Below are 17839 nucleotides of genomic sequence, written 5' to 3' on the forward strand. Positions count from 1 at the left end.
TGTGGGATCTTCCCAGACAGACCAGGGCTCGAAACTGTGTCCCCTGCATTGGCAGGCGGATTCTTAACCATTGCGCCACCAGGGAAGTCTGTGTTATTTTGAGGATTAAATGAGGTAATTTAGGCAAAGTGCTTGTCACAAGTCTGGCACAGAGTGAGCTTTCAATAAGTGTTATTGGTATCCTTCTTCTCTTAACGATGAGTAAAATTGATATTCTTGGAAGTTTCGTCAATCCTTGGGGGATCCATGGATTTGTTCTTTGGGTGCTAAGATTAACCCAGACCTAAATTTGTCAGGAGGCTTACATTTTGCCCCACCCACTAAGACTGGACACTTTCACTCACTCATTCAACAATATTTATTCAGTGTGGTGTACTGTTCCCCGGGCTGCGGATACAGTGGTGAGTGACCCAAACAGAGATGCCTGTGCCACACAGCCGGCCGTCTGATAATTGTGGCTGTAGTAAGTACTGTACAAGAAAAGGGCAGCAACTCCACCCCTGCGGATACACCCCAAATAACTGAAAGCAGGCACTCAGACAGATGCTTGTACACCCACGTTCACAGCAGCACTATTCACAACAGCCAAAGGGTGGAAGCAACCCAAGTGTCCATCAGTGGACGAATGGATAAACAAAATGTGGTCTGAATATACAATGGCCTTAAAAAGGAATGAAATTCTGACACATGCTATCACATGAATAAACTTTGAAGACATTATGCTAAGTGAAATAAGCCAAATGCAAAAGGACAAATCTTGTATGTTTCCACTTATATGAGGCACCTAGAATAGACAAATTCATAGAGACAGAAAGTAGGAGGGGGGTTCCCAGCGGCTGGGGGAGGGGCGATTGAGGAGCTCATGTTTAATGGGGTCAGAATTTCAGTTTGAGATGATGAAGAAGTTCTGCAGATGGATCGTGGTGATGGTCTCACAACAATGTGATTGTACTTAATGCCACCGAACTGTACACTTACAATGGTAAATTTTATGTGATGTATCCAGTGTATTTTACTACTGAGGGGAAGAAAAGTTTTGCCTCTGCTATTTTACAGAACAAAACACAAATTTCCCAGGAACAGAAATTAAAAAAAAAAAAAGAAAGAAGGAAAAAGACAGCGGTCACGAGAAGGGGCCGTATTAGGCGTGGGGGAGGCTCATTTCCAGGGAGGACCTGGAAGGACAAGGAGTTAGCAAGACAAAGAGGATGGGTTTGCGCTCCGGAAGGGGCCAAGCACTCCAGGGGACCAAAGTGTTTTAAGGAAGGCAAGTGACATGACGTGGCAGTGCAGAGCCTGGTAAGGATTCTGGACTTGACTTAGGAGGAATGGGAAGCCAAGGCAGGGTTTCACATGGGTAAACAATACAATCAGATTTGAAAGTTTAAAATCACTCTATAGGGACTTCCCTGGTGGTCCAGTGGTTAGGGCTCCACGCGTCCACTGCAGGGGGCGCGGGTTCGATCCTCGGTTGGGGAACTAAGATCCCGCATGCCGCACACAGTGCGGCCAAAAAAAAAAAAAAAAAAATCACTCTGTAATTTAAGTGAGAAATGGGTTTAAGGAGGGAAAAAAGAGGATGAGAGAGACCTTGCATCTTTCCAGGGAGATGGAGTTGATCCCCCCCACTCGCCGCCCCAGACTGTTGGAAGGAGGACCCAGAAATAACAGGGAAGGGCCCAGACCCACTAGAGCCCCTCCTAGCCCCTCCCTGAGCTCCCTCCTGCAGAAGGGTCCCTCCAGGCGTGGCTCCTCGGTGCTGGGGTGGGGACAACTTCAAAGGTGATGCCTGTGTCTTTCTGGCTTTTTGGGATTTTGGAGGCACGGAGGGGAAATGGACAGCAGGGGCGTTGTGTAAACACTCCTACAGCAGGAATCACTCAGAACAGGCCTTGCAGCTGTGCCTGGGGATACTGAACTCCACAGAGCAGGGAGGTCTGGACTGGGAGCCACTGGGTGGGGCTCATCTCCGTAGCAACCAGAAACAGCCCCAGACGAGCCCTGGCTGGGCTTACTGATGGAGGAGCAAGGAACTTGTGTTACTGAAATACCCGTGGCCAAAACGACACGCCCTGAAATAGCTCACTTTCCCATCACCAGCGCCCCACGTGGCATCTCCCACTCTGTCTTTGAAGCCCAAACAACCAACAGCAAATGGCAGAAAGTTGAGGGTTACCAAGAGTTTTCTTTCTCTTGCTGGCTTATTGGAAGATGACGACTGGCTGAGTGAAAAAAAAAAAATACGGTGTATCAAGCATGAATTGGCTCCATAACACTCAGGTACAAGAAATGTCAATTTTGGTATTTTTCCTAAATCATAAAATTTGATTATGAGCTGCCCTTTGCCAAGAGGGAAAGGAATTCAACCTCAGGCATGTTTTGGGGGGTTGGGGTCTTCTGTCCACTGGGGCAGCTGCTGAGACGCCCGTTGTCTGAGCCCAAGTGGTCCTTGTATGGTGAGCCTCCTCTCCCTTGGGTCAAACAAGGTTTGGAGATTGTGAGCAGCTGTTGTCTTTCTGCTCCAGCCCCTTTGTGTTAGTTAGTCTGTTAGGGCTCTCGTAACAAAGTACCACAAACTAGGTGGCTTAAACAACAGAAATGCATTGTCTTCCAGCTCTAGGGAGGCCAGAGTCAGAGATCAAGGTGTTGACAGGGTTGGTCCCTCTGAGGCTGCGAAGAAGGATCTGTTCCAGGCCTCTCCCCTAGCTTCTGGTGATTTGCTGACAATATCTGGCAATCCTTCTAGCACTCTGCCTTTGTCTTCACATGGAGTTCTCCCTGTGGGTGTATCTGTATCCAAATTTCCCCCTTTTTTTTTTTAAGTTAATTAATTAATTTATTTTTGGCTCACGGGCCCAGTTGCTCTGCGGCATGTGGGATCTTCCCCAACCAGGGCTCAACCCGTGTCCCCTGCATTGGCAGGCAGATTCTCAACCACTGCACCACCAGGGAAGCCCCAAATTTCCCCTTTTTAAAAGGACACCAATCATATTGGATTAGGGCACACACTAATGACCTCATCTTTAATTATATCTGCCACAGCCCTGCTTCCAAATAAGGTCACAATTTGAGGAACTAGGGGTTAGGATTTTGACACATGAATTTAGACGGGGGACAAAATTCAACCCATAAAATCCACCCTCTAAGCTGGGCTCCCTGATACAGGGGCTGGGACTCTGCATTTGTCCACTACCTGCTTCTCCCTGCTGGGCTCTGCCATCAGGGGGCGCTAGAGGGCTTTCAGGGCTGAAGGAGAAGGGGCTGGCTGCTTCCCAGCTGCTGGCGGTTCCATCATCACTGGAAGGCTTCTTCACTGGGGCAGCTGCAGTTCCTTAGCGGCAACTAAATGCACTTTGTAGTTTTTCCGACCCTTGCAGAACCAGCTGCCTGGAGCCCCCTTCAGAGGCACCAGCACCAGCAAGCATGTGCCCCCTTCGGAGAGTTGGGTTTTAGTTCCCAGGGGCTTTTCCTTCAAGCTTCTGTGTTTTAATTATTCCGACTTTGCCTTTTGGTCCCCCAGTCCTAGGTTCAGGCACCTCTGGGGCACCTTAGAATTATTTTTTTTCACCTTTTCAGTTACCTAGCGACCTAAGCGACATGGCTAGCTTTATATCTGTGTTAATTCTTTATAGTAAGTTCTCTCTGTTCAGATAGCTGGACCCTTTCACACAAACCCCCAAATCACAGTTCAGGCCTCCCATTGACCACACCCCACCTCTTGGAATTGCCCTGTGGGAGCAGGACGGGTGGCAGGTGGAAGGGCTACCGCTGGAGAATCCCGCAAACTCTGCTTCGGTCCTGGGGCTCTGGAAGGCACCCCTTCCCTCTCTAGGTCCAGCCATTCTGCCCTCTCTGCCCTCCAGCTCCTACAGCCCCAGACACACGCAATAGGCTGCAGACAAAAGCCTGGGGCTTTGTACCTTCAAAGTATCTGGCACATTCCGTGTTCAGCCAGAGCTGAAAACAACTGTTAAGGGACCCATAACTCTGTTAGGGTTCCCTGTTAGGGAACAAGAAGTCTTGCCTGCCCTCTTGGTCGAGGGATAGAAACATGCCCCTCAGTATTTTGAGTCTCCTAGCCCACGAAGAGTGAAGCAAAGATGTGATATCTTAAAAAAACTCTCCTCCCCACCAAAAGGTTGAGAATGACCTAAATCTCACTGACACAACCCTTTAGTAAACTGATTTGGGAACCATACATACGGGACAGTTTCAGCTCCAGGAGGTGGGTGGATGCAGGTCCCGTCTCTGGCGGGGGTGGGGGAACTCCAGGATTCTCCTCCTCTCCTCTCCTCCCCATCCCCCTCTGCCCCCATCCTTTCTTCTGGAACGGGGGTTTTCAAGCTGAGGATTGCAAAATCAATTTACGGCATAACAATTAGCAGTTTTTAAATGACAAAATATCATAGAAAATCTCAGAGGACATCACAATACAAAATAAAAATTGTCCCAAACCTGGTCTGGGGCAATTCTTTTTTTTTTTTTTTTTTTTTAGGTGATACAATTCACAGTCTCTTTCTGGGGAAAAAAAAAATAGCATTTATGATAAAATGCTTAAGCAATTTTTATTTCTTTTATTGAGGCATAGTTAATTTATTTTATTATTTTTAAAAAATTTTATTTTATTTATTTTTGGCTGCATTGGGTCTTCGTTGCTGCATGCGGGCTTTCTCTAGTTGTGGAGAGCGGGGCCTACTCTTCATCCCGGTGCGCGGGCTTCTCATTGCGGTGGCTTCTCTTGTTGCGGAGCACGGGCTCTAGGTGTGCGGGCTTCAGTAGTTGTGGCTCGTGGGCTCTAGAGCGCAGGCTCAGTAGTTGTGGCTCACGGGCATCGTTGCTCCGCGGCATGTGGGATCTTCCCGGAGCAGGGCTTGAACCCGTGTCCCCTGCATTGGCAGGTGGATTCTTAACCACTGTGCCACCAGGGAAGTCCCTAGTTAATTTATAATGTTGTGTTAGTTTCAAGTGTACAACAAAGTGATTCAGTTATACATACATATATATATATATATATTCTTTTTCAGATTCTTTTCCATTATAGGTTATTACAAAATATTGAGTATAGTTCCCTGTGCTATACAGTAGGTCCTTGTTGTCTACCTATTTTATATATAGTAGTATATATAGTATATGTTAATCCCAAACTCCTAATTTATCTCCCTCCCCCACCATTAAGCAATTTTTAGATAAACTTTAATGGCATTAAGATTTATTCTGGGGGACTTCCCTGGTGGTCCAGTGGTAAAGAATCCACCTTGCAATGCAAGGGACGCGGGCTCGATCCCTGGTCAGGGAACTAAGATCCCACATGCTGTGGGGCAACTAAGCCCACATGTCACAACTACTGAGCTTGAGCGCCTCAGCTAGAGCCCATGTGCAGCAAACTACAGAGTCCACGCGCCCTTGGAGCCTGCATGCCACAACTAGAGAAGAGAAAACCCACACGCCACAACTAGAGAGCAGCCCGTGCACCACAATGAAGATCCCGCGTGCCGCAACTAAGACCCGACGTGGCCAAAAATTAAATAAATAATAAATAAATCTTAAAAAAAAAAAAAGGATTTGTTCTGGGAACTTAGTTACCTCTCCCACCTACCTGGTTGTCTTCAATCAGAAACCCAGTGACCTCTGGCCAAGCAGTGGCTCTCTGACCATACTCCTTCTATAAATTGTCCCTTCTAAGAGGGAACCTCCGAATTGACCCTCAAGGGAGCTTTTCCTCTGCGTGCAATGTTGCAATAAGATTTTTTCTGTGCACTTATAACTAATAGTGTTCTTCAGCAACATGTAGTAGGGTAGATGTCGTTTCAGGAAAGTTGTTTTGGTAAAGCCTCTGCAGCCAGCCACCAGCGGGCACAGCCTCCAGGGTTGCCCCAAGATGCCCAGCTATCCATGAGCGGGAAGAGGGAAGCTGTTTTTCAGGTTTGTCTTCTAAAAGATCCTGAGGAGAGTCTATGGGAAGCAAGGACCAGTTCTGGAGTGGGTGCTGTTTCTGAGTGGGGATTAGAAGCACCGGGGATTAACTAGGGACTGGGGGCCATCACGAGGTGAGTGGTTTAGTATTGGGGCACCCCCGCCAATAGTTGGGAATTGCAAAGCTTATCTAGGGGTATCATTGGTAAGAAAGCAGCAGTTGCTGAGAGAGAGGGGTGTCGTTCCCTCTTATGACTGCTGCTGACCCTGGGAGAAGTCAGGTTTCCTGCTGGCTCTGCTGCAGGCTTTGTCCGTGTCTCTGTCTGTGAGTCTGTTTCTATTTTGTAGGTAAGTTCATTTGTGTTGTATTTTAGATTCCACGTATAAGTGATATCATATGGTATTTGTCTTTGTTTTTCTGACTTACTTCACTTAGGTATGACAATCTCTAGGTCCATCCATGTTGCTGCAAATGGGATTATTTCATTCTTTTTTATAGCTGTGTAGTACTCCATTGTATATATATACCACATCTTCTTTATCCATTCAGCTGTCGATGGACATTTAGATTGTTTCCATGTCTTGGCTATTGTGAATAGTGCTGCTATGAACATATAGGTGCATGTATCCTTTTGAATTACAGTTTTCTCCAGATATATGCCCAGGAGCGGGATTGCTGGATCAGATGGTAACTCTATTTTTACTTTTTTGAGGAACCTCCATACTGATTTCAATAGTGGCTGCACCAACTTACATTCCCACCAACAGTGTAGGAGGGTTCCCTATTCTCCACACCCTTTCCAGCATTTGTCATTTGTAGCCTTTTAATCATGGCCATTCTGACTGGTGTGAGGTGGTACCTCATTGTAGTTTTGATTTGCACTTCTCTAATAATTAGTGATGTTGAGCATCTTTTCATGTGCCTGTTGGCCATCTGTATGTCTTCTTTGGAGAAATGTCTATTTAGGTCTTCTGCCCATTTTTCAATTGGGTTGTTTGATTTTTTGATGTTGTATGAGCTGTTTGTATATTTCCAAAATTAAGCCCTTGTCGGCCACATCATTTGCAAATATTTTCTCCGAGTCTGTAGGTTGTCTTTTCGTTTTGTTTATGGTTTCCTTTGCTGTACAGAAGATTGTAAGTTGACTAGGTCCCACCATTTGTTTATTTTTGCTTTTATTTCTATTGCCTTGGGAGACTGACCTAAGAAAATATTGGTATGATTTATGTCAGAGAATGTTTTGTATATGTTCTCTACTAGGAGTTTTATGGTGTCATGTCTTATAGTTAAGTCTTTAAGCCATTTTATTTTTGTATATGGTGTGAGGGTGTGTTCTAACTTCATTTACATATGGCTGTACAGCTTTCCCAACACCACTTGCTGAAGAGCCTGTCTTTTTTCCATTGTATATTCTTGCCTTCTTTGTCAAAGATTAAGTGACTGTAGGTGTGTGGGTTTATTTCTGGGCTTATTGGGTCCTTTATTTATTTATTTTTTTGAGTCACCGTGCGGCTTTCAGGATCTTAGTTCCCCAACCAGGGATTGAACCCGTGCCCTCGGCAGTGAAAGCGCAGAGTCCCGACCACTGGACTGCCAGGGAATTCCCTTATTGGGTCTTGATATAAAATGTACTTCTTACTCTGGGTCAACATTAAAAAAAAAAAAGGAAAGCCACTAGGGAGAAACTGCTCCCTAGTCTTTTAAACATCAGGACACACATAGAAAATGATTATTTGTTCAGCACAAATGATACTTGTCCAACTCACTGGGGCAAATAAATGAAGCTTCTTGGAGCTTAAGAGGTGACTGGAACAGGGTCACCCTGGACCCTGCCTGGCTGTCCTGTGGTGATGGGCACAATGTCCCAGGCGAGCCCGAAGCACTCGAGGAGCTCCAGTCTGCAGAATAGGAGCAATTACAGCTCAGCAAAAAGCCATCATTTCTGGAAACAGCCAGAGCCCGTGTGGACTAAAAGGCAGGAGTGATCTGAGTTCTGAGACCTGGGCCCAAACAGGACCTTTTGCCACCGACCTGGTTCAGCAATGAACTGCCCTTGAGCCCCTCAGTGTGGGTCCTGGAAAGCACCTGCCCTCTCCACCGCCTGGGAGCGGCCCTCACAAGGCATTCACATGATCACATGGTTTTATAAAATTTGCAAAATTTGGACACTTAAGCCAGAATTGGTTAAGCCTGCTATCTCGCTCCACTCAGACTTCCTCTTCATCACGTTTCCCCTCATGCTAGGAGGCCTCAGTGTGGCCACAGCACTGTGTGTTCATAATCGTGTATCTTAGTTCTAAAACAGGGCCTCCAACGCTGGAGAGGCTTCAGGCCGCACAAAACCCGCCTCTGCCTCTGCCACCAACCGGGGTCGCAAAGGGGTCAGGGCAGGACTGCGCTGTTGTCCCACCTTCCCTCTTATGGTCCTTGTAGCAGCCATTCTTGCACACCCATTACTGGGTGGGTTTTCTCTTTCTTTTTGAAATGTATTATTAATATTTAAAATGCACACAGTAAACGAACAGTACAAAAGAGCACACAATGCACAGTAAGTCACCTGCCAACCCCAGTTCCCAGAGCTGAGCTTCAAAGGGAGAATGCCAAAAACAGTGTCTGGTGGATCTTTCAAGAAAATATCTAGATCTAGATCCTATCCTATTTTTTATACAAACGGAAGTATATTTATACACCAGTTGTACAGACAAACCTTAGCGATCTTTCCACATCAGCACATAGAATATGACTTCATTCTTTTCAACCGCTACATAGATTGTACGTGTGGAATTTACCCTAACCCTTTAGGGCAGACTTCATCATGTCCATGACGCACGCACTACTTCACTGCACTTCTCCTGCAACTTCCAGGTGGTTTTGCGCAAGACCTCACAGAAGGCTGTTACCTGTTTCATAATATTTTCTAGTTTTTGATCCTTCACCTAGGAAATCTCACTCAAAAGGAAAGTCAAGCAGGTGGATCCCAAAGTTGGCCACCACGGGTCAGGAAATCAGCTGTTTGCTTAAAAATCAAACTCTGATCCCTTAAGATTAATGATGCACCTGCGCCGCCCCGTGGGGAGTGAGACCCGCCCCCCTCACCCCCACAATTGCGGGTAAAGCTCCACCTCGGAGGTGCGGGAGTTTACATAACTACAGCGGCCGAGTGGGGGCCGCCCAAGTGCTGCGTCACAATGAGTCAGCCCCATTCTGCAAGCTCCGGGTGTCACAATTGTGCCCAGTTCCATTCGGCTCCTCAGAGTCCGGTTTAAATCTTCCAGCCTATTAAATGCTGGGAGGGCGGGACTGCAGAGCCAGAGCGTTCTAGAGCGAGCAGCGCCACCGCGAGGCCAGCTGTGGTGGAGGCGGCGGTCAGGTGCCCGCGCTGGGCCAAGGTTCTCCTCCCCAGAGAGCAGATTCTCACCGCCCACTTCGGAGGGTGTGGGTTTGATTTCGAGGGAGGGATGGCAGTTTTTCTTGACTCTTCTCTCCCAGAACAGAGACTGATTCTTGGACGCATCTCTCTGGCTCAGTGATTACCCAAGTGTGTGGCGGGGGAGCGAAGTCATATAGGAAGTGCTCCCCATACGCTTGCGGACTGAATGAAGATACCCCAGTAAGTGTTCAGCGCTCCCACAGCAGGTGTAGCTTATAATCCCCATTCCGTGCGTATGAACTTTTGCGTCCAGGGCCTTTACGACGAATTTCCCTGTGACGCGCCCAATTATTTACGCCGGTCCCTCGGAGGATCGGGTGGAGGAGGGTGAGGATTAGTTATGCAACGAGCGGAGTCAATCCGGGCCTATGGTCTCGGAGACTACAAGTTCCAGAATGCAGCCTTCCGTTAGCGTAGTGAGAGGTCGAGGTTGAGGGAGCATTGCCTTCTGGGAACTATAGTCTTGAGTTTGTTTGTGATGCGAGCGAAACTAGTGGGGAGGGGGAGAGGGAGTAAACTATTAGCACGTGACGCCAGGGATCAGGTGGTAGGGCCAGCCCCCGCGCAAGAGCTGATTGGCTGACTCTAATACGAACGACGCCACTAGGGGTGGGCCGAAGAAGGGCGCAAGCGCACTGCGTCCCGAGTCTCGGGACCCTTTTCCGAGACACTATGGCGCTCAACAAGAATCACTCGGAGGGCGGCGGAGTGATCGTCAACAATACCGAGAGGTGAAAACACTACGGAAGGATCCTGGAGAACGGAAGGGCGGGCGTCGAGGGTGTGGGTAGTGGGTGGTGGGTGAGTGGGCGGTGGGGAATAAACCCGTGAAGAGGGGAAACTGATGGGGGGTGGGGAGTGGGGTAACGGCTGGGGGCGGGGCTGAAGGAAGGTGGTGGGGCGTGAGGGAGGGGCGGGATGTTGCGATCAGCTGTGGGATGGGGGTGGGGCGGCTGGATAGGGTAGGGGTTTGGAGAGACGGGTGGGGGTTTGGAGAGACGGGTGGGGGTTTGGAGAGACGGGTGGGGGTTTGGAGAGACAGGCGGAGCCTGTGGGTAGTTCTTGAGCCCCTGTCCCAGAGTAGGTGACTTTAAGAATTGGGAAGAGCTTTAGACAAAAATAATTGCCATTTATTGGGCGTTTACTATGTGTCAGGGACTACACCTCTTTTGCTTTTTTCAATATGTAAATTTTGTGCGGCAGATACTATTACTATCCACATTTTACACGTAGGGAAACTGCGGCACAGAGGTAAGTATCTTGCCTGAGATCACAGAGCTGTAACAGGAAAGGAGTCCTGATTCCAAAGTCAGTAGCCTTAACTCCCAGTATGTAGCCTTACAGTATATTCCAGAACTGCTCAGTTTCCAGATGAAAAACTGAGGCCCAGAGGTGAAATTACATAGCTAACGTTTGTCACATGTTTGACACGTTTCCTGTAAAGGTGTAAAGGTCTGTCTTTGCCTCTTTCCCTTGAATTCCTGTTGGCTTAGGTCAGTTCCCAGAGCAGAGGTCTCCCAGCTTCAAGGTTCTTCCTACCCACCCCCCTGTCAGTTCTGTCTCTTCTCCACCTCTGGGCTCCTTGGATGACTTCTCTTCTCTTGCTCCTTGGGCACTGAGAAGCAGACCAGCCAGCCCTGGTTGAGCTATGCTGACCTGAAAGCACCTCTTGAAGGAGCATAGGAGGAACCTGAGTCCCTACGGGAGACTTGGTGGGATCAAAGCCTGGTAGCTGGTTAAGGCCAGCACCCAGCCCAGGGCTGTCATCCGGGAACGGTTGATGAGTCAGAGGAGAACACCCAGGGAGCCCAGACCTCAGAATACTGACTCTTCCTCCATCTTACCTGCTTAGCGACTGGCAGTCCCAGCCTGTTCCTGGTAATGACCTCTTTTCTCTGAGCTGTATTTTTATTTTCTGGTACTGGTCCTCTTTTCCACTTACCCCTCCCCAGTGAAGGAAGTTGTGATATCTGGGAGGTGAAAGAAGACAAATGGAACCATATGAACTTGGACCTTGTTGTCTTGTAATCAGAGAAAGTTCACATTGCCCTTAGTGTGTAGCTGCTCTGTGTGCAAGCCAGTCCTGGACCTGGACAAACCCTTTTGATGCCATTTGGTAACATCTCCTGGGACTATTTCTTTGTCTCTCAGTGAGACTTTTTCTGGGACAAGAATGTATCTATCCTGCTGGGCCTCCTACCCGGTTTAGGACTCATTGCTGCTAAATAATGATGTGCCTTGTTTCAGAAACTGCTTCAGCCTCATTTCTGAAAAAATTGTGTAAACAGTAATAGAAGTCCACATTCAGCATTTAAAACTTGATGTGTAAAATAGTGAACCTTACTCTTCAAATCATGAATCCCTTTGAGAGTGATGAAAACTATGGTCTCTCCCAGGAAAAAGCACGTACATGATCATCTCAAGGGCTAGTGGACTGATGCCCCTGCAGACCCAGCTTCAGAACCCCAGGTTTAAAGGAACCCTGAAGTGAGCCCTTTGGTAATGTGTAGAGTCATGTCTTAAAATGTTTGTATATCAGGCTTAAAAAAATAAACCAACAAAAACAGAACACCTGTCATAAGGACCTAGAAGAGAGTAGAAGAGTTAACCCAGGTAATCTAACCTGATTTGAGGGATTATGGTGTCTCCAGAGCCCTGTAGCTCTTCTACAGCACTGGTCACTTTTTTTTTTTTTTTGGCTGTGCCTCTTGGCTTGTGGGATTTTTGTTCCCTGACCAGCGATTGAACCCCGGCCCTCAGCAGTGAGAGCATGGAGTCCTAACCACTGGACTGCCAGGGAAGTCCCTGCACTGGTCACTTACGGGCTGTGTGTGTGGGGTTTGGGGGAAATTCTATGGAACCCGAGCTTGCTCATCTCTTCCATGGCTGTGTTAGTAGTTTTCTCACAGCAGTGTTGAAGCAGATGACGTGCTGGCAACTACTAATAAGCAACTGCTACCCAGGAGGGTCCAGTCCCTGGGGGTGACAGATTGTGACTCCAACTGTCTCATCAGGGCATTTTCTCTCTTCTCATCACAGCATCCTGATGTCCTATGACCATGTAGAACTTACGTTCAGTGACATGAGGAATGTGCCAGAGGCCTTCAAAGGGACCAAGAAAGGCACCGTCTACCTTACCCCATACCGGGTACGTTGTACAGCGAGACGGTTGGTTTGGCGAGTCAGTTGGTTTGGAGACTCATGGCTCCTGGAGGCTGATGGGAGTCTTGGGTCAGCCTCAGCCTTGTGAGTCTGGTGGCCGCTGAACCCTGGTGAATGTTAGCATGTTTCTGTCACATGCTCCTGGTTCTAGAACCACCAGCCTCTTCGCACAGCAGAACTGATGGCTAGGCAGTGAATCCGTGTAAGTTCCAGAGCTGCTGCTGCAAAATCTCTCTGTAGGTGGATGCAGCTGCTGGGATGACCTGGGCCTGGAGGGGAGAGACTGTTATTACTTTGATTTCTGTAGGAGTAGCCCGTGAGGCCTTTGTGCACATCCAGCGTGATAAATGTGGTCAACAGGATACAGTAGCATGGCCACAGCCTCAGGAGTAGGCAGAGAGACCGGCAAAACCCTGCAAAGCGAGAAATGCCAGACTGCAGAATGGGCCTTGCCTGAGAGTTCCCCAGGCAGACTCTGAGAGACTTCCAGAGAAACACAGATGGATATTCTTGGAAGAGGATTGCTGCGTGCAGCTATCCCAGAGTTAGACTTAAGGATGGTTAGAGGAAGAGGAGCACAGGCCTTAGCGGAGACCAGGGTGGGGTGGGGGTCTCAAAACCCTATCTCGGGGGGTTCAAGCTGGCGTCTTCAGTCACAGGTTGAAGTCGTGGGGGTAAAGCAGAATGTTCTCCGCGTGCAGGGCGGGAGACACTGGCTGTTCGGGCAGAGTCTGCAGAAAGGTTAGGATCGTCCCTTCTCCCGGGATCTGCCACCCGCTGCCGTTCCCTCTTCTCAGTTCTGTGAAGCTCAGGCTGAACTCTCCCTTCAGGAGCCCGGCCCTGCCTCGGCCCTGCCTCGGCCCTGCCTCTCTGCCCCGGCCTTGCAGGCCCTTCACTTAGGCTCCACGTCCGCCATCTCCTCACCACCACGTCTCAGTGGCAGGGCAGTCTGCCCTGCTCACACGTGCTGTCTGAGCCACACATTTTTCTTGTGAATTCACACGTCTGGCCTCTCCAGCCCGGCTGCATCTGAGGCCTTTTACTCTAAAAAGCGCTCTCCGGCGCTGGCTGGTGCAGAGAGCGCCCTGGGGCTGCTAGGTGCTGGCTCGGGCCGCCCGCCCTGGCCCTGGGAGGTGATGGCCTCCCACACATAGGAGGTGATGGCCGGGCAGGCCATGGTTCGGGTGGTGATGGCCCTTGTCCTCTGTCCCCGCAGGTCATCTTTCTGTCCAAGGGGAAGGATGCCATGCAGTCCTTCATGATGCCGTTTTATCTGATGAAGGACTGTGAGATCAAGCAGCCTGTGTTTGGAGCAAACTACATCAAGGGAGCAGTGAAGGCTGAAGCAGGAGGTGGGTGACACGGGGGCTTGGGGACACTGACGGGGCTTCCAGAGAGGTGCTCTGGGGCATCTCTGACTGCTGCTCTGGAGATGTCCTCTTTGGACCCTATCCCCCTAGCCTTGTCTTCTTCCTGGCTGTGGATTAGCTTCCAAGACCAACACTTGGGCTGCCAGCTGTTCAGCAGGGGTGACGTTGCCAAGAGCTGGAAAGTGCTGACATTAAAGGTGACAGCTCAGATCACCTTTTCAGAGAGGGAAGTTAGCAAAATGACTGTAAACCAAGTGAAAATGCTTATTGTGACCTGGGGAGTGTTCAGATGTTAGGTATGGGAGGGAGCTGTCTCAGGTTCTTGGGAACGGTCTTCCCCCTAGAGCCAGGCAGAGCCCGCTGCCCCTCTGTAACGCCCGGAGAGGCCCTGCTTGGTGACAGGCTGTTTGCGGACCCCAGAGACCCCTGCGTCGAACTCGCCTTCCCGCTCACGTTCAGCCTGGCCTGAGCCTTGCTGTTGAGCTCACAGTTTCCCTCTGGACAGAAGCCAGGCTGGAGGGGCCTGGGGTTCGTCCTCAGGCCCCCTCGGCATGAGAGATCTGCTCTGAACTTGAATGTCATTTTTTGCTGAGCGTGCTTGTTCCTGAGAAGCCGCTTCACCGGGGGTGGGAGGCCTGAGTGCAGATGTGCTTACGGGGCTGCGCAGTAAGCGGGCAGGAGGTGGCCGGTCTGCAGTGCTGGCGTGCGATGTGGGTGGTAAGCCAGAGCAGCCCTTTCCCCGCAAGCCGCGTGGCCATTGGATGGGGCCTGGAGAGGACAAACAGCCGTCTCTTCAGACGTAACTTAAGTTCTTTTCCGGAGCTGTTGATGCACTGTTCCCTTCTCAGGTGGCTGGGAAGGCTCTGCGTCGTACAAGTTGGCCTTTATGGCAGGGGGCGCCATCGAATTTGGACAGCGGATGCTACAGGTGGCATCTCAAGGTATCAAGGCTCTAAAAATTAGGGGCCAAGAACGCATTGAATGTGTGTGCTATTTGCTCATTTGGGTTTGTTTACTTTTTGTTTTGTTTTTTAAGCAGTCAGGAGATGAGTTTCTGGGCCCCAGGCTGCCCAGGGCTGGGAGTTGGGAAGGAAGCCTATAATAAACATCACCCTCCTGTACCTCAGAGGCTGGGTTTCCCCTGCCTGGAGCAGGTATAGGACATTTTAACAAAGCTGTTTGGACTCCAGGACATTTTACTGTGGCCTCATAGAAACAAACAAAAACTCAACCATTAAGCTACCCTCAGGCAACCATTTTAAGTCCCCAAGGGCTGTGTTCAGCAGACCTCCTCACCTCATCCCCAGCCTCACCCAGCTCCATTCTCTACCCCACCTCTAGCCTCCTCCTTCCCTCCATCCATCCCTCCACCCCTGTCCTGGACCTCCTCCACCCCAGCTCTGACCTCTCTCCCCATCCAGACCCCTCGCCTCGTCCCTGACCGAGGCGGACTCCAGTGGGGAGGGGTGAGGCGTGTCTGCTGTGCGCACTCCTGGGACCCTGCGGCTCCCCTCGGCAGGTGGTCGGGCCGCCCTCTCCCCAGTACGCGAGGCCAGCGACACTCATTTCTCTCTCCCCTTGTGCTGTAGCCTCCCGAGGTGAAGCCCCCAACGGAGCCTATGGTTACTCTTACATGCCCAGCGGGGCCTATGTCTTCCCCCCACCAGTCGCCAATGGAATGTACCCCTGCCCTCCTGGCTACCCCTGTCCACTGCCCCCAGCTGGTGAGTGTGTCCTTTGCTGCCCACGCCTCACCCCCCCCACCTTCCCCCGCACTGACCACCCTCACCCAGGCCAGGGGGTTGTAGAGGGGAGACTTGTTCTTTGGCCTGCTTCAGGACTGACAGAGCAGCTGGAGGGGCCTGGGAGGGTGCCAGCTACGGGAGCCGGGGCTGGGCTGCTCACTGGGTCCCCGTCACCCTCTTGCCGAGCAGAGTTCTATCCGGGACCTCCCATGATGGACGGGGCAATGGGGTACGTGCAGCCCCCGCCGCCGCCCTACCCTGGGCCCATGGAGCCTCCAGTCAGTGGCCCCGATGTCCCCTCCACTCCTGCAGGTGAGGGCCCTGGCTGCTCCCCATGGTTGCACGGAAGCCCCAAATAATGCATGATCACTGGCCTAGGGACGATCCCAGGGGACCGGCAGCGCGGTGGCCTGGTGGCGAAGGGGTAGATTCCAGCCCCCACGCTGTCCTTTAGCTGGCCGTGTGCCCTGGGCCCAGGAAGGTCCCCCTCTGCACCGCAGTCTTCTCATCCACAAAACGTGCCAACGGCACCACCTGGGGGGTTTGTGGTGAAGGTCAGGTGGGGCAGGAGGTGTAGAGGCACCAGATGGGACAGTGTGGCATGCAGTAAGTGCTCAGGAAAGGTTCACCACTGTTTTATTGATGGAACTGGGTCCTCAGCACCAGCCGCCCCGAGCACCAGGGGGCCGGGGCCATGGGGGCAGCTGGAGGAGGCGGGGAGGGCTTGTCCCGGGGGCTCTTCCCCAGTTTGTGTGTTCTCACAGCTGAAGCCAAGGCCGCGGAAGCAGCTGCCAGCGCCTATTACAACCCAGGCAATCCACACAATGTCTACATGCCCACGGTGAGCGGGGCTGGTGAGCGGGGTGGCCATGGCACCGGCGGGACCCCCGTAGCCCCAGTTTGCTGGGATTTAGGGGCAGGAGAGATCTCGTCTTATTCTGACCCTTCTAACGTGATCTTTCCTTTCTTCCTCAGAATCAGCCTCCGCCACCTCCTTACTACCCCCCAGAAGATAAGAAGACCCAGTAGACCGCTCACACCCCCCCTCCTCCCGCCTCTCTTTGTTCTTTCCTCCCCTCCCCTTGGGGCTGAGTCTGGGGTGGGGGGCGGGCCTCGTCCTTTCTCCAGGTCTGATTATAAAGCAGTCACCAGGAACTAGCCTGGGGGGGGAGGACCCCTTGACTTGGATGATTATAAAGCAGTCGCCAGGAACTAGCCTTGAGGGGTGCGGGGAGGGCCCCTTGACTCGGGAGCGGTGCCTCCCAGCTTCCCACGTGAGCCCAGAGCCCACAGCGCTTCCCTCTCACCATCCCCGGGGGGCGTCCCCCTCGTTCCTGTCCTGCTCTCATAGCTTCTACCCACGGAGGGACTCTCTGGCCACCTCCGCCGCAGTCCAGCTCTCTCGTTTTGTAGCCACTTTATCCTCATGAGCTTTGCCCTCCCCAGGGACCCCTGCCAGGCCCTACTCACATTCCATCCACTCTGGTCTGTGCCTGGCTGTGGAAGGCCACCTGTCTGCCGGACTGTCAGCCTACATTCCATTCCCAGTCAGCCTCAGCCCCCGTCATGCTCGCCTTCCCTTCCCTGTCCTTGGTCATCCTGTTGCCACTGCTTTTGACTTTTGGAGCTTTCCCACGAGCCACCAGGGGGTGGGTGGCATCAGGGCCAGGCTGCTGCATCTGGGGAAGGAGCCCCTTTGCTTCCCTGCTAGTTTTTCTGGCACTTGTTTCCCTTTGCCTTCTCTCTTTTTCCCTCTAGAAGGGGCTTCTTGGACTGGAGTTGGAGAATGCATGTCCACTTGGGGGCTGCCGGGAGGGCTGGGAACAGACCCCTGGGGCCTGGCCTGGGCACTGACCATGACCTCTCGCCAGCCCCTGGGGCCTGGCCTGGGCACTTGGGGCTGGCGAGAGGTCCAGCCAGGGACCTGACCCCTGGGGCCTAGCGTGGGCACTGACCATGACCTCTCACCAGCCCCTTAGCCTGCCCTCTTCCCTTTAAGCTTCTTGCCTGGTTGGTGATATGCCCCCTGGATGCACTAAAATTTGCTCCCATTTGCTCCTGGATTGGCTGTGAAGAGAGGAGATGGTTATTTAAAGAGAATTTCCTATTTATTTGACAAAAAAATTCAGTTAATATATTAATGTGAAATAAACCCTGTTTGCACCTTGATTTGTCTGCTGAAAATGTGAGCTAGTAAAAATGAGTGACTCGACCCTGT

The 17839-nt window shown here is 51.1% G+C and overlaps 1 protein-coding gene across 2 annotated transcripts; it reads left to right on the forward strand.

Moving 5' to 3' along the window:
- Nucleotides 1-9965: 9965 nt before the first annotated feature.
- Nucleotides 9966-17790, forward strand: WBP2 (WW domain binding protein 2). 2 transcript variants are annotated; one of them, XM_061175317.1, is made up of 9 exons: nucleotides 9991-10075; nucleotides 11741-11843; nucleotides 12384-12492; nucleotides 13723-13858; nucleotides 14725-14817; nucleotides 15466-15600; nucleotides 15811-15933; nucleotides 16386-16462; nucleotides 16597-17790. In XM_061175317.1, the coding sequence occupies exons 3-9, from the start codon at nucleotides 12391-12393 to the stop codon at nucleotides 16648-16650; spliced, it is 720 nt and encodes a 239-aa protein (XP_061031300.1). In that variant the 5' UTR covers nucleotides 9991-10075; nucleotides 11741-11843; nucleotides 12384-12390; the 3' UTR covers nucleotides 16651-17790. The 2 variants fall into 2 exon arrangements, with proteins under 2 accessions (XP_061031299.1, XP_061031300.1); XM_061175316.1 differs by lacking the exon at nucleotides 11741-11843 and having other exon boundaries at nucleotides 9966-10075.
- Nucleotides 17791-17839: the final 49 nt, after the last annotated feature.

This window comes from Eubalaena glacialis, chromosome 19, assembly GCF_028564815.1.
Source record: "Eubalaena glacialis isolate mEubGla1 chromosome 19, mEubGla1.1.hap2.+ XY, whole genome shotgun sequence".
NCBI lineage: Eukaryota > Metazoa > Chordata > Mammalia > Artiodactyla > Balaenidae > Eubalaena > Eubalaena glacialis.

Excerpts from the sequence above, each read along its gene's own strand:
- WBP2 (XM_061175316.1), top strand. The coding sequence starts at position 10,017 with ATGGCGCTCAACAAGAATCACTCGGAGGGCGGCGGAGTGATCGTCAAC. Across the intron at positions 10,076-12,383 it reads ATCGTCAACAATACCGAGAG|CATCCTGATGTCCTATGACC; the intron begins GTGAAAACACTA and ends TTCTCATCACAG. Across the intron at positions 16,463-16,596 it reads ACAATGTCTACATGCCCACG|AATCAGCCTCCGCCACCTCC; the intron begins GTGAGCGGGGCT and ends TTTCTTCCTCAG.